The sequence below is a fragment of the Brachycentrus maculatus genome, unplaced genomic scaffold (assembly GCF_059751285.1).
Source record: "Brachycentrus maculatus isolate JH-2025_06_01 unplaced genomic scaffold, ASM5975128v1 h1tg000202l, whole genome shotgun sequence".
NCBI lineage: Eukaryota > Metazoa > Arthropoda > Insecta > Trichoptera > Brachycentridae > Brachycentrus > Brachycentrus maculatus.
In genome coordinates, this window is record NW_028280953.1 from 1,962,321 (window position 1) to 1,988,692 (window position 26,372).

The 26,372-nt window shown below is 35.6% G+C and overlaps 2 protein-coding genes across 3 annotated transcripts; one reads left to right on the plus strand and one right to left on the minus strand.

The window, feature by feature from the left end:
* Positions 1 to 9,191: 9,191 nt before the first annotated feature.
* LOC148307282 (uncharacterized) lies at positions 9,192 to 15,358 on the minus strand. Its single transcript, XM_088263663.1, has 2 exons — positions 15,299 to 15,358; positions 9,192 to 11,006 (listed from the first exon to the last, which is right to left on the minus strand). Exon 2 carries the CDS (start codon positions 10,991 to 10,993, stop codon positions 9,977 to 9,979), a length of 1,017 nt encoding a protein of 338 aa, XP_088119789.1. The 5' UTR covers positions 10,994 to 11,006; positions 15,299 to 15,358; the 3' UTR covers positions 9,192 to 9,976.
* Positions 15,359 to 18,962: 3,604 nt separating this feature from the next.
* LOC148307283 (uncharacterized) lies at positions 18,963 to 26,045 on the plus strand. 2 transcript variants are annotated; one of them, XM_088263657.1, is made up of 3 exons: positions 18,963 to 19,093; positions 22,259 to 22,372; positions 24,025 to 26,045. In XM_088263657.1, exons 2-3 carry the CDS (start codon positions 22,272 to 22,274, stop codon positions 24,656 to 24,658), a joined length of 735 nt encoding a protein of 244 aa, XP_088119783.1. In that variant the 5' UTR covers positions 18,963 to 19,093; positions 22,259 to 22,271; the 3' UTR covers positions 24,659 to 26,045. The 2 variants fall into 2 exon arrangements, with proteins under 2 accessions (XP_088119783.1, XP_088119784.1); XM_088263658.1 differs by lacking the exon at positions 18,963 to 19,093 and adding an exon at positions 19,151 to 19,444.
* The last annotated feature ends 327 nt before the right edge of the window (positions 26,046 to 26,372 follow it).

Here is a 26,372-nt window from a genome sequence, read left to right on the forward strand (position 1 = left end):
AATCATGTGGGAAGAGCGAGTTGGGATCGAGTGGTGAGGATAGCAGCGGACAGCAACGTAAGAGGTAGCAGACCCCCAGGAAGACCACCTAAACGATGGAGAGATAGCTGGTCTTCCAGGTCTGGTCTGGGCTATCGATTATCCCGTTTTAAGAACCCTGTAAAGTAAAATAAATTATGATATTGATACATACTGGGTTTTATATACGTACATAGGTGTTTCGTTAGAACTTGCCCAAAAATTGCCCATTTGGCGACATTAAACTATTATAATAGCGATTGAAAATTGCCCTTATAACCAGAGCGTGAAGTGTTATTTTCCCATGCATAGACGCCGCCTGCAGGTAATGAGCGGAACCCGAATTATGTCAATGGTCGGGCAAGCGCGAAACCCGTTATAAGGGACCCAGTATTATTATGAAATTATATGTTTAAAAATAATTGCTAGTCAAAAATACAACATGACTATATCAGTTACAAAGACTAAGAGCATGGTATTCCTTTTTTTTTTAATGGGAGTAGCATTTATTATTTACATTGCTTATTATGTACAAGGTTTATAGATCATTGAGTAGATTTTTGCTTCTAACTTTTAAAAAAAGTTTTATTTTCATCTTTGTTGGGAACAGGAGGGATAATCTAGTGTGGACCAATCAGGAACTTCTCAGCATTTGCTCAATGCTGGGAGGAAACCATGTACAACTCCTCAGGAGAAGCCGGACTGCTGACTGCCAACAGAACTTCCGTTCCACTAGAAGAGGGTTTGGCATTTTGCCTCCTAGCTTGGTTTATGGTACCAATGTCCTCTATTTTTATTATGTATGATACCACCTTTCGTAAAAGTTCCTTATGAATCCCGGTGGAATGTAGCGTGACTGTGGATGGCGTCTTAGAACAGGTGGAAAAGTTTAAATACCTGGATGTAGACATGTCGCTCACTCCTTTCAAGAACGTCATAAATCAAAAAACTTGATTTTTCAGGAGAACGTTTTTAAAGTTTAAAAATACAATGCAATCTATTAAAAATAAATATCAAGCTACTTATTGAACTTTTTACTGTGCAACAGATCTTTTTAGGTAAAACCTGAAGGTTTTTTCTCCATTTGTAAAATATTTAGTATATTTAAAAAAAATTATTAAACAATACCTTTTCTTCAAGATGTAAAAACAACACTTTCTGTCCTGTAGCGGATAAATATTAAGTTAAAAATATGCCTCCTTTGCTGGGATATAGTACATTTTCTAGGTATTCCGAAAACATGCACAACTGAAAATTTACAATTTTTGATTTATGACGTTCTTGAAAGGAGTGAGCAATGTGTGGTCAAACGGATCTATCTGTGACATGATGGGGCGAATAAACAAGGCTGGATGGTTCCATTCTCCTTACATGGGCATACCATTGTCATTAATAAATTTTTAAGAAATAGTGATATTTCTTCATCTTCAAACCCTTATCCGCACCCCAATGGTGCATAGGGCACTGCATATAAACGCAGTGTTATCTTGATCGTTAACATATGAAGGAAAGGTGATCGGCCTTCCGTTTCAGGTACCAGTTCAGGGTGATATTGAATAAATATTTGAGTGAAAAAAAATCACTTATATTTATTTGACCCCCCCTGGGAATCGAACCCGGGACCTCCAGAATGGTAGCCGAGCGTGCTGACCATTACACTATGGAGGCGGACAAAAGTGATATTTACCATGAGAAAATTTAAATTAAAAATGGATAGATATTCCCACAAAGTGACTGCCGAATTCATTACTGAAACCTCACTAACTAACTAACCATCACTCTGCTTTCCCGCAGGGGTAGGTAAAGATAATAGAACGCCACACCACTCTGTCTTTGCAAACATCCCTCGACTCCACGTTCACGCGTCTCCTCATACATACCCGCCTATCATTTCTACTCCTGACTCGGCCGCTTTTAAGTATTTGACATACTTAATCAAGCCAAGTTATTCTCGGTCTTCCTCTACTGCTTTTTCCAACTACATCATAAATTTGTTTTACCTTTCTTTCCTCACTCATTCGTTCCACATGTCCAAAACATCTCAATATTTCTCTTATAATTATATAAATAATACTAAAAAATATATAGGTATGTCATTGAAGGAAGAAAAAAAAACACAAAATACAGAAAGTAGATCCTTTATTCACATATAACAAAATACATATATTATTCGAGAATATTTTTAGTATAAAACAGAGAATCGGGACTGCATGCATGTATTAGTATTATTTACATGCACATATAACAATTTTAATCAATACATAACGTAACATAACATACGTAACGAGCAATGGCACCAAACAAAAATGAAGATATCATCAAAATTTGAATCATCAACTTTGTGTTTTCCCAATTTGTAAAGGAACTTTGTCAGAAAATCACTACACAGTAAAACCTCTTTCTATCGTTTTTAACCGGATCCACGCGGCTCGCATAACCGTTTGTGTTTTTACAAGACATGCCCCATACGCGGCTGACATAAGCGTTTGTGTTTTCACTTTGCTCCAAGTTTTTAACCTCAGTTCAACTTGGAGGGATTTTTTCATGGTGTGGAACTTTGGATAAAATAATACGTCAATCCTCGGCCTTATGACATCTGTTGAAATATCTGACTAATAATTTGTAATATCACAAGGATAAATAAAACAACAGATCCCTGATTTTTCTTGCGGTCGGTAATTAGTCCGCGCCATAATCATGCCCTATATCTGTCTCACTCTCGACGCTACGCATCGCCAGTGGGTAAGAGTGACACACGATGCGTGCTTTGATTTATTTATGTTACGATCTAATTTGTTTATATTACGATATATTTCAAGAATAATGTGACACACGTGTATTATAGAGTACCAAAAAGGCACAATGAATCCCATTGAACGTTTTTGTTTAGGAAAATAAATCGTTTCATAACTAAATACATGATAAAAGTAATAATTTAAAAAACGGCGAAATACAGCCGCGCACGAGCGTCTTTTAGGAATAAAGTTAACGCGTTTAAAAGGTTAAAGGGACCTATTGAAATAAACTATGACTGCGAGACACCTCAAGATGTCCCTCACCTGTTGATGCTTTGCCCCCTTTTCAGCTTTCAAAGACAACAGCTGGAGGCGCCTTGCAGGAGCCTGGGTGAGGATCTATCCAACATCGAATCCGTGATAGTTCATAAGGAACTGTCACGAGAGATAGTATCATACATGATAAAAATAGTGAAGGACATTGGTAACATAAACCAAGCTAGGACACAAAATGCCGAACCCTCTTCTAGTGGAACGGAAGGTCTGCTGATGACAGTCAACAGTCCGCCTTCTCCTGAGGAGTGCAACGTGGTTTCCTCCCAGCAATGAGCAAATGCTGACAAGTTCCTATTTGACCCACACTAGATGATCCCTCCTGTTCCCAACACAGATTCAAATAAAAACTTAATTAGCTAGAACAAACAAAAATCCACTAAATGATCTATAAACCTTGTACATAATAAGCAAGGTAAATAATAAATGCAATTCCCATAAAAAAAATAAAAAAAAACTATGACTGCGGGATTAACAAGTCAATACACAAGGAGATACGAATGAGTAAAGATATCGTCCTCCCAATCTGTATAACCATTGGTAGGTTTATTTTAAGAAGAATACAAGTTTTAGATGTAAATAAATGTTTTTTTTTTTTTTTAAATTACAAAGCTGGACAAAACAAGTAGTGTAATGGTTAGCGTGTTTAGCTACCCTGCTAGAGGTCCCGGGATCGAATCCCAGGGGGGGTTGAAAATAAATATTATTGATTTTACACTCTAATATTTCATATTATTTTATGACATCTCATCAAAGATGAAGACGAATATGAAAGTCTGGGCATTTACGGGGCTGACAACCGTCATAGACTGGTTTAAGCGATCACTTTACACACGTGTAACATTCACCAATTCTACCCATTTTTGACAACCACACTCCTCAAATTCTTGCAAATTCTATTTATATATGAACCAATTTTGATGTATACATATATGAAACAAGGGTGTGCATCATGTTGAAAATTAAGGTACAGGCAATGTCTCCTCTTCATCAATATTGACCTCTTCTGCTGTATCCGTCAACCTTGCGTCACACAAGCTTTCGATAGTTTCTATCCCATACGTTGGAATATTGTCATTGAATGTAACAAATTTAAGAAAAACATAAAAAAACAAAGACAAAATATATCAAATATGCAGCGTAATTCAAACAATGAATGCGGTAAAATGGTGATAGAGAAACGGTCGAAGCGATCTTTTTTTGTATGAAATGAATTCGGGGTAGAAGAAATAAACGACACATCGCTCACCCCTTTCAACAACTTCATATATCAAAAATCGACGATTTTCAGTTGTGCATGTTTTCGGAATGTTAAGAAAATGCAATATATCCCAGCAAAAGCGGCATATTTCAACTTAATATTTACCCGCTACAGGGCAGAAAGTGGTTGTTTTTGCATTTTGAAGAAAAGGTATTGCTGAATTGTTTTTTTTAAATATACAAAATATTTTTAAAATGGAGAAAAAACCTTCAGGCTTTACCTAAAAAGATCTGTTGCACAGTAAAAGTTCAATAAGTGGGTTGATATTTATTTTTAATACATTTCATTATATTTTTAAACTTTCAAAATGATCTCCCGAAAAACAAGTTTTTTTTATATTTTTTATTTTAGTGCTTTCACACAAACATCATGGTTAGATTAACGCAGAGAACTTCATAGCCTAAGCTTAACTCAAAGGTGCACAGCTTACACCCGCGCTGTGCCAGGCGGGTTTCCCGCAACGTATCAGACCCTCCCAAGGTATCGGATCTTTTTTATATTTGACGTTGTTGAAAAGAGTGAGCGACATCCGGGAAAACGATTATTCGAGGAACGATAGATAGAGGTTTCACTGTATATCTATATCTTATTTTAACTTAATTACCAATGTCTTATTTTAACTTAATTATAATGTCGACTGGTTTCAAAGCAGTCACTTCCTCAAGACTATAGTATGGTAAACAAAAATATAAAGTATATTAAAAGCATCATTAACTTTGTGGTATGGTAATATAACACTCCTTATCGTTCATCCTTCACTTTTAGTAATACCACTTTTTAAAAAAAAGATAATCTAGAAAAAATTTAAATAAGTAAAGCAATTAATTAAGACTTACCCATAATAAATAACCAATTAAATTTAAGTACAAGTCTACTTTTAAAAATATTCCCATTTCTCTTCTCTCTCTCTCTTTCAAATTTTAGTTTTGTATTGTGGGCAACCCACACATCTACCATGGCAACTCAAATCGAGTGAAATAACGAACACCCTACACCGAAGCCCGCAACGAACGGAAACGAGCCCGTTACACTTCGTCGCCGCCCGTCCTCCGATCGACACGTATTTCGACTATTCTCATATTAGAATCACGCGATTATTCTTAAATATTTCTTGATTGTAATTTTATAGAACTGAATAAATTTGTGTTAAAAGTAATCCGCTTTCATCTTGCTTCCCTTCTGATAAATTAAATTGGTTTTCAACTAGAAACCACAGTATAAATGTCAGACTGTAACAATCCAACATTTTGAGTGTGTCCAAATACTTATTCACAAAATCTGGATTATCTCCAATTACAGGAGTTATTTTCATATTATTTTTTTGTAAATAAATTATCTGGTCAAATTATATAAGCTTAAATAATAAAAATGAAAATGGTATTTTCTGGCGTTTCTCATGTGTGTGATTGAAATCCAGGATTTGGACCTCACATACTAATATAAGAGTTTCTGCTTACTTAAAAGCTTCTTTACATCTCACCAATAGATGTCTCTAGTGAAGTTCTAGTGATTCAAGAACAAGGTTTCTAAATTGGTTCATATGTATAGAACTTCCAAGAATTTGAGTGGTGTGGTTGTCAATAATGGGTAGAATTGGTGAATGTTACACGTGTGTAACGTGATCACTTAAACCAGCCTATGACGGTCGTCAGCCCCGTAAATGCTTAGACTTCCATATTCTTCTTCATCTTTGATGAGATGTCAAAAAATAATATGTAACAATTCCACATTAGTCTACATTAGGCCCGACGATGGAATGATTATTCCGAAACCGGAAGTCACGAAGTAGTGTTTTTTTTATTATTTTAAGTGGTATTACACAAAGTGAACGATGAATGATAAGGAGATGAACGTTAAGACATTTGTTAATTTCACATTAAATTCACAGCAATCAAAAATATCTTAATATCAATAAACATCCGTCGTCAATATATTTTAAAATCGTTTAACAAAATGGGTACTTTAAAAAGAATAGTAAATTTTCAACCCTGTACAGTGTAACTAACTAATCAACAATCTTCGCCTGTTTCACATTCACGCGTCTCCTCATGCATATCTGATCATTATTCCGACTCCTGGCCCAAGTATTTGAAATACCTGATTGTGCCAAGTCTTCCTGTACAGTGTTATTTTATATATTCTAAATATCGCTCGCTCCTTTCAACGTCATATATCAAAAATTGTCAATTTTCAGTTAATGTACAGAAAATGTACTATATCCCAGCAAAAGCGGCATATTTTTAACTTAATATTTACCCGCTATAGGGCAGAAAGTGTTGTTTTTGCATTTTGAAGAAAAGGTGTCGTTTAATTAATTTTTTAAATTTACTAAATATTTTTCAAATGGAAAAAAAACATTCAGGTTTTACCTAAATAGATTACCTAATAGATAGCACAGTAAAAAGTTCAAAAAGTGGCTTGATATTTATTTTAAATACATTGTATTATATTTTTAAACTTTAAAAACGATCTCATGAAAAATCAAGTTTTTTTTATATATGACGCTGTTGAAAGGAGTGAGCGAAGTGAATAAAATGGCATACCCTGAGAATGCCCAGACTCCCATAACCCCTTCATATAAAAATATGCTTTGTGACTGTTGAGAAAGCTAATATAAATCTTAAAATATATTTTTTAATATACATATTTGTTCATTGCTCATACTGTATGGATAATTCACCCAATTATTTCCTTAATTTGAACACATCACAGCAAAAAATTCAAAAACACACTTTGTGAAATAATGAATTACAAACAAGTGTCAATCTAAATCTACTGTTTACTAAAAAAACAAATTTGTAGGAATATTAACTAATATTTGTAAGTGTTTTTTTTGTATTTTATTTTTTATAATAAATATGTATGTAGTTAAAAAACATAAAAAGGAAAAGTACAGTAAAACCTCGATATAACAGACCTCTTTTTAACGAACTTCGGATACACCCGACTTTTGGGTTAAACGGACACCCCCTCCCCCCAAATAGTCCATTATATCGAGGTTTTACTGTAATATTATTATTACTTTTATAAGTAAACTGAATGAAAAACATGTCGCTCACTCCTTTCAAGAACGTCATAAATCAAAAATCGACAATTTTCAGTTATGCATGTTTTCGGAATGCCCAGAAAATGTACTATATCCCAGCAAAATCGGTATATTTTTAACTTAATATTTACCCGCTACAGGGCAAAAAGTGTTGTTTTTTAATTTTGAAGGAAAGGCATGTTTTTTTTTTTTTTTTTTTAATAAACTAAATATTTTTCAAATGGAGAAAAAACCTTCAGGTTTTATCTAAAAAGGTCTGGTGCACAGTAAAAAGTTCAATAAGTGGCTTGATATTTATTTTTAATACATTGTAATATATTTTTAAACTTTAAAAACGTTCTCCTGAAAAATCAAGTTGTTTTACTTATGACGTTCTTGAAAGGAGTGAGCGATGTGTCAATCTTATGTCTACAGTATAATAATATTTTTATACAAATTTTAAGGAAAATATTGAATTTCAAAGTGGTTTTTCAAAGTTTATGAAAAATATAACCCATATTTGACAACTTCGTGAGAATGTAGTGCTAAAAGAGCATAGAATAGTAATATTAAAGGTGAACTGAAGGAGAAACATACGTCAATAGAATACGTATACAGTATAATATTTTTATACAAATTTGAAGGAAAATATTGCATTTAAATGTGGTTATTTAAAGTTTATAAAAAATATAAGCCATCTTTGACAGTCATGGGTGAATGCAGTGCTAAAAGCGCATAGAATAGTAATATTAAAGGTGAACTGAAGGAGAAACATACGTCAATTGAATGTCTACAGTATAATATTTTTATACAAATTTGAAGGAAAATATTGCATTTAAATGTGGTTTTTTAAAGTTTATAAAAAATATAAGCCATCTTTGACAGTCATGGGTGAATGCAGTGCTAAAAGCGCATAGAATAGTAATATTAAAGGTGAACTGAAGGAGAAACATACGTCAATTGAATGTCTACAGTATAATATTTTTATACAAATTTGAAGGAAAATATTGCATTTTAATGTGGTTTTAAAATATAAAATATATAAGGATAATATTTGACAATTACGGGAGATTGTAGCGCTAAAAGAGCATAGAAAAGTAATATTAAAGGTGAACTGAAGGAGAAACATACGTCAATTGAATGTCTACAGTATAATATTTTTATACAAATTTGAAGGAAAATATTGCATTTTAATGTGGTTTTTTATAGTTTATAAAAAACATAACGCATATTTGACAGTCACGGGTGAATGCAGTGCGAAAAGCGCATAGAATAGTAATAATAAAGGTGAACTGAAGGAGAAACGTACGTCAATTAAATGTCTACAGTATAATAATATTTTTATACAAATTTGAAGGAAAATATTGCATTTTAATGTGGTTTTTTAAAGTTTATAAAGAATATAAAATATATAAAGATAATATTGGACAATTACGGGAGAATGTAGCGCTAAAAGAGCATAGAAAAGTAATAACAAAGGTGAACTGAATGAAAAACATGTCGCTCACTCCTTTCAAGAACGTCATAAATCAAAAATCGTCAATTTCCAGTTGTGCATGTTTTCGGAATGTCCAGAAAATGTACTATATCCCGCAAAAGCGGCATATTTTTAACTTAATATTTACCTGCTACAGGTCAGAAAGTGTTGTTTTTGCATTTTGAAGAAAAGGTATTGTTTAATGATTTTTTTAAAAAATACTAAACATTTTTAAATGGGGAAAAAACCTTCAAGTTAAACCTAAAAAGATCTGTTGCACAGTAAAAAGTTCAATAAGTGGCTTGATATTTATTTTTAATACATTGTATTATATTTTTAAACTTTAAAACCGTTCTCCTGAAAAATCAAGTTTTTTGATTTATGACGTTCTTGAAAGGAGTGAGCGATGTGTCAATCTAATATCTACTAATATAATAATAATATTTTTATAGAAATTTGAAGGAAAATATTGAATTTCAATGTAATATTTTTATTGTGGATGGTCAGCACGCTCAGCTATCATTCTAGAGGCCCCGAGTTTGATTCCCAGGGAGGGGTCAAATAAATAGTGTGGTTGAAACATGTGATATAAGTGATTTTTTCCTTCTAATATATATTCAATATTACCCTGGTACCTGAAGCGGAGAGCTGATCACCTTTCTTTCATGTGTTAACGATTAAGATAACACCGCGTTTATATGATGCAGTGCCCTGTACACCATTAGGCGCACCATCCGCAGATGATGGTTTGAAGAACAGCAGACTGGTTTTTGCTTATTATATTGCGATATTTAAGGTCTACAGTGACATCTGTTGAATTTTCGTTAAAGCTTGTGGACTTTATATTGGAAAGATTTGAAATGCTTTAATAATTTATATGCTTGGTATAATATAGAGGTATTTCTTGAAATCTATTGTGACACGTGTTTCGATGCATTCAGCACCATTTTCAAACACCGTGTGAGAGATAGTTTTCGATAGATTTCAAGAAACAGTGGCATCTGCTAAGTAAAACTTAAATTAAAAATAGATAGATATTACCGCAAACGAGGTGATGCAGTCATGGTGGAATACCCATTGGACGGAGATAAGGATTAAAGACTATTGCAAGATTGGCGACAGTGTGTTTAGTTAACCCGTTTCCTACACAGGGGGCACGTCGGGTCGTGTTCGACCCACGAATCAATGCAGTCACGGTGGAACTCGTGCCTGCAGGGCAGCTTCTGAGTTCCGGACCCGCTGCGGAGGTTCTCCAGGCAGATAGAGCACTCCGATCCTGCTCCGACCTTGATCTTGCACCTGCAAATGGGGCACCTGCTCTTCGTTACCTTCCACTGGTCCAAGCAGTCCGGGTGGCACGCGTGGGAGCATGGCAGCGTGGTAGTAGCCTCCGGAAGCGCAAAGCTGTCCAGACACACCACGCACTTGTTCTCCACATTCTTCCACTTGATGGGCGAGCCGCATACGGGACAACGCTTGGCGCCCGGAAGGTGCACGTTCATGCAGTGCGTGTGCAGGAGATGCCCGCATTTAGTTCTGCGTTTGGGTTCATCTGCGGTCGCCTCGAAGCGATGCCCGCAAATCGCGCACGTATTCTCCTCATTGTCGTCGCTGCTATAATCATCTACTTCGTCCGCGCTCAGTCGTACTTCGTAAAAAGCCTCTACCGTGTATTCGTATTCTGCGTCCTCGTGTGCGTTGGCATTGCGTTCGAAACTGTTATGACTTTGCTGAATCAAAGCGTCGGACAGTAACGCCACCCCCTCTTCCGAGTGCGCGAGGTTTCTCCTGCAAATCGGGCAGCGTTTCTTGCTACGGAGGTATAACCCCAAGCAGTCGTCGTGGAAGATGTGATTGCACTTAGCGATGAAGACGTCGTCCGCGGGGAGCAGGGTGCCCAGGCAGACCACACATCGGTTGGAGATGTCCTTCCAACGCGGGATGCTGGTCTGGCAGACCGGGCAGCACTTGGTGGTGGGCAGCCACCGGTTCATGCACTCGTTGTGCAGCTTGTGGCCGCATTTGGTAATCTTGTGCGGCTTGTTTGAGTCGGAGAAGTCCGTCTCGCAGTACGCGCAGGTTAGCCCGTAGTCAATGTGGCCGTGCGATGACCCGGGACGGTTATCATTGGAAGCAGCGTACATCCTGTCACAGCGGCTGAAAAAAACGCGTCAAAAAATAAGCGAAAGAAGAAAAATAACAGATTTTGACATCTCAATTTACGTGAAGAATATGGAAGTCACGGTATTTACAGGGTTTACATTAAATAACTCCTTATTTGTCTGCCTCTGTGGTTCAATGATTAGTGTACAACATTTTGAGTGTGACCAAATACTAGTTCACAAAATCTGGATTGTCTCCAATTACAGGAGTTATTTTCATATTATTTTTTGACATCTCATCAAAGATGAAGAAGAATATGGAAGTCTGGGCATTAACAGGGCTGACGACCGTCATAAGCTGGTTTAAGTGATCACTTAACACACATGTAACATTCACCAATTCTACCCATGGGTAATGACTTCCATATTCTTCTTCATCTTTGATGAGAAGTCAAAAAATAATGATTAGTGCGTTTAGCTACCGGGCTGGAGGTCCCGGGTTCGATTCCCAGGGGGGGGTGAAGATAAATATTAGTAATTTTACACTCTAGTATTTATTTGATGGCTCGACTCTGGCTAATGTCTGTACACAACGATTCTCTAATTCTTTGCGCGTGGCAATGAGGATAGTCTGGAACGACTGATCGGTAGCCTGGAGGGGAAGAGAGGGAGAGGAAGATCCCCACACGATGGACCGATGGAGTTAAGGCAGCAGCAGGCACCTGGGTGGTTGGAGCACTACGTACAGCGCAGGCAAGGGATAACTGGAGAAGAGTCATTGCTTCCGCAAGGATCATAAGCCTCAGTAATGAGGACTAAGACGGAGAAGAGGTTAATTATTTAATATTACTTTGAACTGGTACCTGAAGCGTGGGGTTAAAACTCATGTCTCTAGCAAGATACCGACTGTTTTTGCCTAGAGTTTTCACTCATGAATTACATGAAATTATAGTAACTTTAGACATAAAGAGTAAATCCACCCACAAGTAGGCATAAGCTATGAAACTTAAAGTTGAAGCCTGAGTAGGGACATGATAAGCGGTGTTGCATAAGCCGTAGCTAGATTTCAGTGTCACTTGGACTTGAGGTAATTTAAAAAAAAAATCGTGGGGTTAATCACCTTTCCTTCATTTGTTAACGATGAAGATAACACTGCATTTATATGATGCATTGCCCTATACACCATTGGGTGCGGAAAAGGATAAGAAGAAGAATCGGAGATAATCCAGATTTGTGAACACATATTCGGACATACCTCAAAATGTTGTAAATATTCTTTAGGGACAAAAGAACGAATGTATGGATAAGGGAAAAGACCAACGGATGTGGCTCAAAGAATCGCGGAACTAAAGTGGAACTGGGCAGGTCGTGCGGCACGCATGTCTGAGGATAGATGGACGAAGGCGGCGCTCGACTGGAGGCCTAGAACAGGACGCAGAAGCGTGGGTAGGCCCCAGACAAGATGGTCATAAAGACGAACAATAAAACAACTTTCTTATTGGTACATTTTTTCTCTGAGATTTTTCAGTAGAAACAATAATAATAATAAAACCCTTATCCGCACCCCAATGGTGCATAGAGCACTGTTTCATATGAACGCAGTGTTATCTTGATCGTTTACATATGAAGGAAAGGTGATCAGCCCTCCGCTTCAGGTACCAGTCCAGGGTAATATTAAATATATTAGAGTGAAAAAATCACCTATATTTATTTGACCCCCCCTGGGAATCGAACCCGGGACCTCCAGAACGGTAGCCGAGCGTGCTGACCATTACACTACGGAGGCGGACATATGTAAAACAATGTACTAATAAAAAAATGGTAAAAAACAAAGTTGTTTTATCTTATAATAAAAAAGGTCAACCAAATGTGAATTATACGACAATCTAATGTCTACATTATAATAATAATTTTATACAAATTTGAAGGAAAATATTGCATTTCAATGTGGTTTTTTAGTTTATAAAAAATATAACCCATATTTGACAATTATGGGAGAATGTAGCGCTAAAAGAGCATAGAAAAGGGATTTAAAAAAGGTGAAATGAATGAGAACTATGCGTCAATCTAATGTCCACAGTATATATATATATATATATTTTTTTTTTATTCATTTAATATATTTACATTTTTATTTATAACATAATAACATTTGAATCATTTATACATATGGAGAACTTTTATATTTCTATTCGCTGTGCCTCTCCATAAAAGAGTCTGTGCTCTTGTGCTTGGAAAGGGACTTACACTCGTGGTTTAATGTTATATAATAAAAGATATAATAGTTTTTTTTTTTATATATTTTTTTTAAAGATTTAAATGTATAGAGCTTTAATTTTTTTCTTAAGGATTTTTCTTTTTGGGATTTTTAGGATCATCTATTTTTTTTATTTCTTTAGGGGGTTTATTGAAATGTTTGATTGCCAAATATTTGAAGTTTTGCTGAAATTGCTTGGTGTTGCATTTTGGAATAGAAAAATCGTTTGAGAATCTCGATGATAAATTCTTTGTTAAATTTAAATAGTTGTCACCCTTTAGTATTTGAAAAACTGCGGTTTTTTTATAAATGGAATCTATATTTGGGACATATGGTTATACAAATTTGAAGGAAAATATTGCATTTCCATGTTAATAATAATAATAAATTTGGATAACTTATATAGCGCCATTTTCGTAAAAAAATACCTCAAGGGCGCTTCACTGTGAATGAATTGGGGAAAATATTATCGTGGAAACGATTTAGCAAACAAATGTGTTTTTAGTCTTTTTCTAAAGATCATCTCACTCTCACTATTTCTAACCATTGGTGGAAGAGCATTCCACGCCGTCGGTCCTGCAACAGCAAAGGCACGCTCGCCAAATTTAGTGCGTTGGTTGCGAGCTGGTAAGATCACTTTGCCCATTGCAGATGTTGTAGCCGAGACGTCTATCAACCAATTCATCAAGAATACACAGCTCCTTAAGATACTCTGGAGCCATATTGTGTATTGATTTATACATGAGTAGGCAGAGTTTATACTCAACCCTTTCGGGAAAGCGCAACCAGTGGAGTTTGTGAAGTAGTGGGGTAATGTGACTGAATTTGTAAATTCCAAAAATCAGTCCCGCTGCTGTGTTTAACACTGATTGCAGTTGAGTCATTTTATTGTTTGGTAGACCCGTATATATACTGTTATTGATGTTGTTTTATCTTATAATCTTTATAAAATGTGACAAAAAGTATCTGCATACAACATTCAAGAAAATATTAACCGTTTGTACTTTTTTTTTACAGGGAACACCAGCTACTCAAAAGTTGTAAAAAAATAAGGAAAAACTAAAAATTTAACAAAATATTCTAGCCCTTATCCGCACCCAATGGTGCATAGGGCACTGCATCGTATTGACGAAATCTTATCTTGATCGTCAATTATATTAATGCAAGGTGACAAGTCCAGAGAAATATTAAATAAATATTAGAGTGTAAAATCACTATTATTTATTCTCACTCCCCCTGGGAATCGAACCTGGGACCTCCAGCACGGTAGCCATACAAAATGTGGAAAATATATTTTTTGGCAAGGCAGTAAATAAAAAGTTGCAGTGTGTTATTTATTGTTTCGGAATTCACTTTATGGTCAGACATGGTAAAATTATAAATAAAATACCACTAATACTCAAGTGGCAAAAAACAAATGTTTTATTTATAATTAAAAGAAAAATATATTTATTTTATGTTAGAATGTTTTTTATGTCGCCGTGATGGCGACAATAGAGTGCAAAGGGCTAACACATTCTTCTTCTCGACGGGATGTGACAAAAATGGCCGCGATCTAATAAATCTCATAAAAAGGAAACTGGTGCAACAAAAACTGAGTTCGCGTAGCTTATAAGGGTGTTTTTATATTTAAAAAAAGCATCCTCTTTTTATAGAGGTTTCTTGGCTTCCCTATAAATTCGCAATATACTTTTTTCACATAAATCTGTTTGCCCCAAATAAAAACATTCAATGGCGGATGATATTTTTTAGACGCCTAAATATGGCGTGGAATTGACTAATTGCAATTGTCTTAAGTCGCAAAGTAGTTTAATTACCTCATAATTGATGAAGGAATGAGAATTAACATTAATCATGTTCGTTAACAAACGATAATTGTAATATTTCATCATACATCTGAGCGAAACCACCGTTTTATTGTCAATATTGTTACTGGCGATAAGCGACGAGCACATTTGAAGGAAATGTTTGTAGCTAATCATGGTACTAAGAAAAGTGGAAAATTGTGTCAGATATTGATGATGACAATAGAGTTATCGATTGAACTGAGATAAGAAGAAAAGTAAATAAAAAACATAACATTTACTCACCTGAACGACCGAAAAACAAAACAAGAACAGGGAGCGCCAAACGTCAAAACACCAAAGACTAACTATTTGAAAAAAACTGGTAAACTCCGATATTTTTAATTTGTATTATTGTCTATGGCATTTGACGAATTAATTATTTTGTAGCCATGTGTGTCTAAGTACTTTATCATTTCTTCTTTGGCCCCTATGCGCGCACAAAATATTTTTCGCACACAAAAAACTGACGATTTTGGCATTTTCCTCTTTAAGAATTCTAAATGTATAAATCCCATATAAAAACTACATACCAAGCACACAATTTTCGTACGAGATTTGTAAATTATTCGAAATTTCGAAAGTAAAAAAACGCCAACCAAAAATCCATTTACAGTTAACTTGCGAAAGCGCCTGATTAGAAAATACAAGAGTAGATGCTGAGATTTTTTAATGTATCTGTATAATAATTTTTCATTGTCTCGAAAATATAGCTAGACCATTTATTTTTTAAATCCATTAGGTTAAAAATAATACATGTTAACACATATAAAATTTGAATTTTCTAGCCAACAAAGCAAACTCATTATTTATCTTTTGGAATAGACCCTTTAGAAAATTTCTTGAATAAATAAGACGGAAAAATACGTAGGTATTTGCTACGAAATTATAGTAACTTTAAACATAAAGAGTAAATGCACACACAACTATGTATAGGCTGTAAACTAATAAAGTTGAAGCCTAAGTAAGGCTTGATAAGCAGTGTTTACATAAGCCGTAGTTAGATTTCAGAGTCACTTGATAATTTTGTAATGAAAAAAAACAAGGTAGGTATTTGTACGCGACGCGGCGACTAGGCAATCGCGCCGCAGCACAAAGTACTGTAGATGCCGCAGGTGCTGGCGTCAGCGCAGAGCGGCCGGGCAAGTCTCAGTCCGCGGCCGCGCTCGACGGTGAATCTACCCGCGTAGAGATCCACCGAAAGCCCAGAGATCCCTTGCGATCGCCGGCGAAGGCGGTACGTATCGCCGGCAGTCGCAACCTGCACGCAGCAAGCAACCGGGTCGTAAGTCCGGTATCGCTCCGTCGGGTCGTCGCGGCGGCTCCGTCGTCGTCCAGTCCGGGTGCAGTCAGCTCCAAAGTAAATCCGAGTCCAAGTCCAGGGGGTAGCGGCGGTCGAATGTTCCTGAGGGGCGATGAGTCCGGGCGGGCAGCGAAGTCGGGAAGAAGCGGGGCGGAGAGAAGAAAACGCAGCGGTAGTCGGTCGAAATCTGATTTATTTACTTGAATACACCCCTATATATACCCGCTCTGGGTGCCTCGCCGTAGCGCCGCCCGGCCGTGCCTGACCAATCGCGGAGGGGGGTATGTCCGCCAATCACGGCGTAGAGGGAGCGAGGGCATTCGCGTACCGTCTCCCTCTAGCACGTATAAGGACATCCCCACTCCGCTACTTCGGCGCAGTCGAGCGCGCACCGCAGAGCAGTATACACATTACAATATATTCAGTCTTATAGATATCTTAAAAATAGCTTAATCTAACCTAGAGCTATTTCTCTCCTCGGTATGGGCAAAGACCACCCCCGAAAGCGACACATTTCAGTCTTTTATGAGGGGGTAGTACATTGCTAACACATACCGAGGTCCCTAAGCTAATTAATTCTATTTCTAAATCTACGTTTTCTTTACGTCGGCTACAGTATTTGTCTACTGGTTATCAAGTTTTGACGTCATAAACAAAAGATGACGAGTTTTCGTCATTTATAAGCAGACCATAATCTGTTTTGAATATTGAAAGCATTAACTTTGTGGATCATCTTGATAAATTATTTCGAGAAATAAAAATACTTTGTATTCTGATCCACTCACATTTTTATTTTTAGTTATAAATGTAACCCTGAAGAGGGCAACAGGTTGTTGCCGAAACTAGTTGGAAAAATAAAAATGTGAGTGGATCAGAATACAAAGTATTTTTATTTCTCGAAATAATTTAGACCATAATCTATTTAAATTACCATATGTCATAAAAGCAGCGTTACTAAAGCCAATTTTCAGAATTCACCAAAAATCTAGGTAAAAATCCCCAAATTAGGGAAAAACAAACTCCCTATTCCCCACGAATTCCCCACATAATTACCTCGAGGAAAAAACAAGTTTTTATAAAAAAATGGAATGCTTTTTTTTTTTAAACATTAACGCCCTAATTGGGCTTTTATATAAAATTCATAATAATTTAAATCTCATTTTCACGTAATAAAATAAATAAGAAAGCACAGCCTAAAAAACTAGCCAATATATAAATATTTAGTTGCATAGTACACAAAAATAATAATTGATACACTTTTCTTATTATTTTATGCTACATAAACCGAGTTCAAAAAATAAAAATTACATGTGGAACACATAAAAAATAATTTTACTGAACACACAAAAAATAACACAAAAAAGAGTACACACAAATAATATACTTTCAACACATTATGAAATGTTAAAATCCTTGCACTTTCCCCACATAGTGCCAATCCCTACAAATTCCCCAAACGAGTTGAGATTCCCCGCAGTTTGGGGAATTCCCCACAGATTAGCAGCCCTAAATAATGCAAATATACAATTAGTGAGTCTATGGTAAATATAAATACCTATCTGTACCTATCTAAACATAAAACATCTGATCGGTTCTGTCTATAGTCTTTGGTTCTGTTTGGGTTTTGTCCAGATGTCTCTGTCACTGTAGAAAATTAAAAAATCGTTCGTCGTTCTGCGCAGGGGGGGTCGACTCGTAAACGTCAGATTGTTCAAAAAGCGACCAGAAATGACGAGACACACTAATACACTAACAAAAACACCAAAACGGGAACGAAAAATACGAGATACCAACAAGTTATTCAAATATTTCAAATAAATATATACAAACTATGGTTATAGACAATTATCGATAGAAAAATAGAAATCCGCATATGAAGAACTTGATAATATTGAGTATTATGCCAAAATTAAAGTTAAATTTTGCGTATGAAAGTGTAGTTTTTCTTACTTGACACAACGCTCCCTTGAACTTCTGCAGCACCCCCCAAATGCAAAAAATTTAAAAACGCCTAGCCAGACTTCCAAAACGCCCACAAAGGGGCGCTGGCACCCCCGTTAAGAAATATAACTTCAGAAAGTGGTGAGCACTCCTTCTGCCCTTTTAAAATATTGTATTTTCTAGAATTTTAAATATAATAAAGTAATTTGAAAATTCTATCGTTTTTGTTTTTCTTGAAAAGCCTTATATTTATACATAGTTTGAGATAATAATTTCAAAAAAGTTACCATTACCATTGTAAGGCTGAGTTGAGTAACCATTATTAATCGCCTGAACTCTTTTTATAAATGTCGCGTTTTAGCCGTGACCTTTCTATTTTTGTTTACACTGAAATAAATAAATTTAAATAGTGAAATATCTTCTTCGTAATATTAATATTATAATTTTGAAATTATGTAATACAACAAATTTCAATATAAATACCATTTAACCTGAAAAATGAATGATAAATATTTCGGCGGGTGGATTTGACATTCAGCCGCGGCGAAGTCACGCCCAGCCGGGAGCTTAGTACTTCTAGCCGTTTACGTCACTTCCGGCCACTGGCGAATATCACTTCTAGCCATAAAAAATCGAGGCAGTTGGCGGTCTTTATATAAATTAGTTAGTCTGTGGTTCTGCGCTCGTGTTCTGTCGATTTCACCTTTTGTATTCGCTTGTATTTTGAGTTGAATTTTAACTTTTTTCAATTGTTTCCTGGTCGGATCCGTCTTAATCTTCATATAATTCATTCAAAGGTTTGAGTATACATATCTTCTTTTAGATACAACGTAATAGCTTCATCATATCGTTTTATTTTTAAGCAAACATTACGCGAACTAAAAAGTAACTTTTTTTTAGTATGAATTCGAGATTGGAACGACGCCAAGTTTAAAAATAGATTTGTCAATGTTTGAAACGTCACAGAAATACTCGAAAGGAAATTGGTAAACACAAATTCCCCGATGTTAGGTGTTATAAAAATATTTTATATCTTATCTTTTACCCGGTTACCACTAGTTTTGGCAATTAGTTAAGCCGTGGTTTCGCCAACAGTGCACAAATTTGTTACCGTATTAGTGTCTCCTGATATATTTGGCATCAAAAACGTAAGTTGGAAAGAAATATAATCAGAAAAAGTAACAAATACCCATAAAGACATTTCTAAAATTTATACTATGGTACTAGTGACACCCTCTAACGCAGAATAGTTTTTTTTTTAATTAATGTAAATTTCAATGGAATTAGCGACTGGGCTATAAATTGTTAGAAATCAAAGTTATATTAAAACTTTCGGCCCATATATGGTGACAATACATTGACCTGATCGCTTTCATTGATATATTTTTTAAAAATAAGTTGACACATTGTTGACAGTCCGCCGCCTGACGCTCAGTGTACAGGCGGACCTCATCTTTCGCATATTCGACTTTTGCACAATTCGCTATTTTGCACATTTAAAAAAAAATTGGCACTAATTTCAAAATGTTTTGTTTCCGTGAAGTTGTTTCCATTTTACACTATGACATGCGTATGAACCGGGTCCGTACTGTGAAAAGTGTTATGTACGTACTGAATTATAATATATGGAACGCAATAAACAATATTGGAGACGCATGGGTTGAAATAAAAGAGTCAATAATGAAAGGTTCATGAAAACATCTATGGCCAAAAATGATGGGTGATTTCATAAATTCTGATGAAACTCCAGAAACCATCACACTTGAAATAGTTCACCTAATGAACAAAGTAAACCTGGATGTTAACAGTGGAGATGTTAATGAGATGATTGAATCTCATTCTGAACCCTTGACTAATGAATTTTCTAATGGACCGATAAGAGAATGAAAATAATACACAAATTCAAACTGATGAAGATGAACCTGAAGAAAACATCAAGACCTTAACTACAAAAAATGAGAACGGAGCTTTTACGCACCTCGAGACATTTTAAAAATTATGGAAGAATGTGATCCCAATGGAGGACACATATCGCTCACTCCTTTCAAGAACGTCATATATAAAAAAACTTGATTTTTCAGGAGATCGTTTTTAAAGTTTAAAAATATAATGAACTGTATTAAAAATAAATATTAACCCACTTATTGAACTTTTTACTGTGCAACAGATCTTTTTAGGTAAAGCCTGAATGTTTTTTCTCCATTTGAAAAATATTTAGTAAATTAAAAAAAATAATTGAACAATACCTTTTCTTAAAAATGCAAAAACATTGTTAAGTTTATTTTGTATACATCGCTCACTCCTTTTAACAACGTCATATATCAACAGATTTTTCAGGAGATCGTTTTTAAAATTTAAAAATATAAAAAAATGTACTAAAGAACTTTTTACTGTACCTACAACACATCTTTTTAGATAAAACCGGAATGATTTTTCTCCATTTGAAAAAAAAAAATGCAAACACAATACTGTCTGCCCTGTAGCGGGTAAATAATAAGTTAAAAATATGCCGCTTTTGCTGGGATACAGTACATTTTCTGGGCATTCCGAAAACATGCACGACTGAAAATTGCCAATTTTTTATTTATGACGTTCTTGAAAGGAGTGAGCGATATCTCAAGTGCGTAGGGCGATCCACAATAGTACTTCATTACAGAACTCTCTATGAAGAAAAGAAAAATACAAAAAATACAACTAACTCTTGACTAGTTTATTTAAGAAAATAGAATTTTATTCAATATGTACGCAGTAATTTTTGATAAATAACATTCTCTACCTCTACTATCGAAAATTTAACTTTCGCACACATTTTCAGGAACCAATCACGTGCGAAGATTGAGGTCCGCCTATACTAATCACAAATAACCGCAACACCCAATTCCCATCTGTACAATGTTTTTTGGTGTTTCTTACGGTCTACCAAAAGTAAACAAATAGACAGCTTGTTATAAGCGTCTCCCGCTCTCTCCAACATTATGTAAAAGACGCTTTAAAGCGTTTTCCGCAAACAATGTGCTGATATAAAAAAAACATGGATAGCTAAAATAAAAACAGTTATAAAATGTTTGTTCATAATTTTTTTTTGAATATCTTTTGTAAAAAGATAGTACATGGACTTTAATAATAATAATAAACCCTTATCCGCACCCCAATGGTGCATAGGGCACTGCGTCATATAAACGCAGTGTTATCTTGATCGTTTACACATGAAGGAAAGGTGATCAGCCCTCCGCTTCAGGTACCAGTCCAGTGTAATATTGAATAAATATGAAAGTGAAAAAATCACTCATATTTATTTTACCCCCCTTGGGAATCGAACCCGGGACCTCCAGAACGGTAGCCAAGCGTGCTGACTACGGAGGCGGACATGGACTTTACGCGGGAAAATAATTGTGAAATGACAATCTTTTATTTTTTGTTGTTGTAAATGTAGTATTTTTTTAATAAGTATAAATATCTTTTAATACTTGTATAATTGCAAAAAAATCATTTGAATTGGTGGAAGTTTTTGCATTTTTATTGAATAGTGTATTTTAAAAAACCTTCGTTTTCTAGGACTAAGTCCTGTCATTCTCCAGTTCGCTCCTGGGAGGTGGAAGACCAGCTATCTCTCCATCGTTTAGGTGGTCTTCCTGGGGGTCTGCTACCTCTTACGTTGCTGTCCGCTGCTATCCTCACCACTCGATCCCAACTCGCTCTTCCCACATGATTTCTCCAGAAATGTCTTCTTTCTCTTCCCCATCGCACAACATCTTCAACATCGCAGATTTGTCTTATTTCTGAGTTTCTAACTCTGTCGCGAAGTGTTACGCCTGCAATGGGTCTTAGAGTCTTCATTTCGGATGTCCTAGAAGGCTTTTTGTTCTAAAAAAAAATCTTAAAACACTGAATATCTGTAGCAATTTATATACACACTTGGTAAATAGGAATATCATTTAAAGGGTTGAAATAATTTATTTCAGAATATCTAAAACCATGTCGTACTTAACTTCACTGATCCCGCAAATAGGAATGGTTGTCGCACTTGGCACGGCAATATATCTCGCCTTCAAGGAGTACCAACAACAACGTGACAGGTGTGTATCACAGTAGATTAAAAGAAATAGTGTTATTTACCAAGTAAAACTTAAATTAAAAACATTTTATTTAAATCACTCATAAATGAGTGGAGGCTTACAAAAAGAAGGAAGAACACACATTGTTTCTCAGAATGTGCATATAAGCAATGCCCTGCTTATTCTCAGAATTAAATTAACCATATCGCTCACTCTTTTCAAGAACGTCGTAAATCAAAAATCGTCAATTTTTAGTTGTGCATGTTTTCGGAATGCCCAGAAAATGTACTTTATCCCAACAAAAGAGGCATATTTTTAACTTAATATTTACCCGCTACAGGGCAGAAAATGTTGTTTTTGCATTTTGAAGAAAAGGTACTATTTAATTTTTTTTTTTAAATATACTAAATATTTATCAAATGGAGAAAAAACCTTTGAAAGGTTTTACCTAAAAAGATCTTTTACACAGTAAAAAGTTCAATAAGTGGCTTGATATTTATTTTTAATACATTGTTTTATATTTTTAACTTTAAAAGCGTTCTCCTGAAAAATCAAGTTTTTTGATTTATGACGTTCTCGAAAGGAGTGAGCGATTTATGTGATTCAGTTTTGGCGTCCAGTATTTTCTGAATGAAAATACTGGATGTGATGAAAGGTTCTATTGCTGAACTATCTTCTATACCAGTACTACGCAACCTTTTCCCACTTACGACACACCAAAATTCTTCTTAGAATACTAAAAGCTAAAATATATAAACCATTGTAAAAGTATCCTCACACATACAAAATGGAGACTTATTTATTTATTTAATTCTACTTGAAAATCTTAAAATGAATTACGCTGTTCTCTCCACAAAAATGACTAAGCTCTTGTGCTTGGAGAGGGACTTACACTTTTTTATTATTTATGTTTGTGGGTGATATAATTTTAATTAAATTTTTTTTACCTGTTTATTTTTCTTTGAATTCATTTAATTTATATTTTAGAATTTTTATGTCTTCAATGTTTTTTTATATTTGTAGATAAGTTAATGAAGTATTTGGTTCCCAAATGTTAAAAGATCTGTCGGAATCATTACATTTTGGTATTTTAAAGTCATTTTGAAGATGGCTTTTTCTTTAGATTCAAGTATTTTTCACCCTTAAATAGTTGAATCCTTAATAGATGAACCCCAAGAATTCTACGATGAGACCTTGGGAGAACACTAGAGGTGTCAGAAGGCCTCAAAAGAGATGGTCCGACGACATAGTCGCTGTGGGGGGTAGAAACTGGCTGCAAGCAGCAACCGACCGGAGGAAATGGAAGGAAGGGGAAGAGGTCTATATCTAGCAGTGGAGGCCATAGGGCTCATAAAGAAGAATAAGAAATAGTTGAAGAATTACTGTTTTTTTTTTTATAATGAAATAGACATCAATAGTGTTTCTTTTAATACGTTTAAAAGAAATATTGTTGATGTCTATTTGACCAGTTGGTAAAGAAATGTTCCATATAGTTATACTTTTATGACAGTTTATTTAAATTGTTTTATTTTTAGATTACTTAGGTGGAAACCTATAATTGGAATTGTTATTTTATTTGTATTTTATCATATAATATTATTTTTGTCGAAATATTTTGTTTTAAAAATAAAAAATAAAGGTTTCTACATTTTTGATAGATGTTTTTGTTACAGAGCGCAGCAATACGCGGATCCGTCTGGTCGAAGGCGCGGAGGGTACACCGATGATTACAGCGAACCTCCTCCGAGCTCATTCTATTCTCAGAGAAATGGCGGTAGTAGGAATTCCTCGCGAGACAGCAGGAGTGATGGGTCCGCGGACCCGTCCAACCAGTCCTGCCGACTCTGCGGGGTGTCTTTCGACGACTGCAGAGCCCCGACGAAGGTGGCTTGGTGCGGGCACAAGTTCCACCGCCGGTGCATGGACGAGATACTGTCGCAGACGAAGAAATGTCCTACTTGCTCCAAGCGGATTAACTGGATCAACATCCGCGACAAGTGCGTTGTCTGCTACGACCCTCTGAGCGACTCGGCGCTCCACAAAGTCACTCGGATCGGCTGCGGGCACAGACTACATGTCGAGTGCTTGGATCAGCTCAGGCAGTCCAGTAACAAGTGCCCCATTTGCAAGAAGTGCATCGCGACGCGAGAGGCTCAGAAGAACGAGTGCTGCATCTGTCTGAGCGATTTGGGTTTTAAAAATAAGGAGTGGACCGCGTGCGGGCACGAATTTCACTCGCAGTGCCTCAACAACTGGTTGATTGACAATTCCACCTGTCCCCTGTGCAGAATGAGAATCACAAAGTGAAAATTCTAGGAATCAGATCATGTATCATGTTAAATTGTAAATAAAACGCTTGTTTTCTACCACTCGAGTATTATATTGTTACGACTAGTTTGTCCGCCTCCGTAGTGTAATGGTCCGTGCTACCGTTCTGGAGGTCCCGGGTTCAATTCCCAGGGGGGGTCAAATAAATAAAAGTGATTTTTTCACTCTGAATTTTATTTACTATCACCCTGGATTGGTACCTGAAGCGGAAGGCTGATCACCTTTCCTTTGTGTATTTAATGATCGAGATAACACTGCTTCTATACGATGCAGTGCCCTATGCACCATTGGGTGCGGATAAGGGTTAGAAGGGGAAGGGTAGTTTCGGAAGCTATAGATGCTTCCATCTTCGGGTTTGAATATAAATTATTTTTGATATCTCAACATAGATGTAGAAGAATATGGAAGTCAAAGCATTTACAGGGCTTACGACCGTCGGTTTAAGTGATCACTTCACACACATGTAACATTCACCAATTCTACCCATATTTGACAGCCACACTTCTCAATTTCTTGAAACTTCTAGATATATTGAACAAACTCGAAACACAGTATGCGAGAGTTCACTAGAGACATCTGTGATGGGTCGAGGAAAGCTTTTATCACGCAGAGACTCTTTCATTCGTATGTGAGGTCCGAATCCTGGATTTTATTCACATACTTGAGAAACGCTAGAAAACATTAAAAAAAAATTATTTGAGAATCTTTTTTTAAAACATTGTTTTCAATTGATACAGAATTGTGAACAAGTATTTGGACACACTCAAAATGTTGTTAATTGCATATAAATGTTTATATTCAAACCTGTGCTAATGTGTAAAGGCAACTAGCCATTACTCAAGTTGCGGCTGTTTGGCGTAACACGGCTCACTTCTTATAACTGGCCTCTATCATATACAATCACAGATTTTGCTTTATCTCTTTCCTTTACTGAGATATTCATAACCCAAATAGCCTCAAAATTGTATCAATTTGATGCATGTTTTGGCAAAAAGCATCATTGTAAGTTAACTACAAACTCGTTTATCTCAAAACTACTGTTTTTAACTTGCGGCTATTCGCCTTTGCACATTAGCGTAGATGAGAGCGTCTGTAGCTTCCGAAACTAGTAACAATATAATACTCAAGTGGTAGAAAAGAAGCGTTTAATTTATAATTTAATCATGTGTTCGAAACAGTAAATGACATGTATCATGTTTGCTCCATACTTTGTACCTCATTTTAATATAAAAAATTTATTTTAATATAAGAATCGATATCACTCACTCCGTTCAACGTCATATAATCAAAAAACTTGATTTTTCAGATTGCTTTTAAAGTTTAGAAATATAATGAAATGTATTAAAAATAAATATCAAGCCACTTATTGAACTTTTTACTGTGCACCAGATCCTTTTAGGTAAAACCTGAATGTTTTTTCTCCATTTGAAAAATATTTAGTATATTTAAAAAAAATAATTAAACTATACCTTTTCTTCAAAATGCAAAAACAACACTTTCTGGCCTGTAGCGGGTAAATATTAAGTTAAAAATATGCCGCTTTTTGCTGGGATATAGTACATTTTCTGGGCATTCTGAAAACATGCACAACTGTTTTGATTTTTGATAACTGACGATTTTTGATATATGTCGTTGTTGAAAGGAGTGAGCGATATGTCAACTCTGGGGATCGATGTAGTTTTGTTGATAATAA

Bases quoted from the DNA above. Each gene is read 5' to 3' on its own strand.
- LOC148307283 (XM_088263657.1), top strand. From the start codon at position 22,272: ATGTCGTACTTAACTTCACTGATCCCGCAAATAGGAATGGTTGTCGCA. The intron at 22,373-24,024 runs GTGTGTATCACA...TTTTTGTTACAG, and splicing joins TACCAACAACAACGTGACAG to AGCGCAGCAATACGCGGATC.
- LOC148307282 (XM_088263663.1), bottom strand. From the start codon at position 10,993: ATGTACGCTGCTTCCAATGATAACCGTCCCGGGTCATCGCACGGCCAC.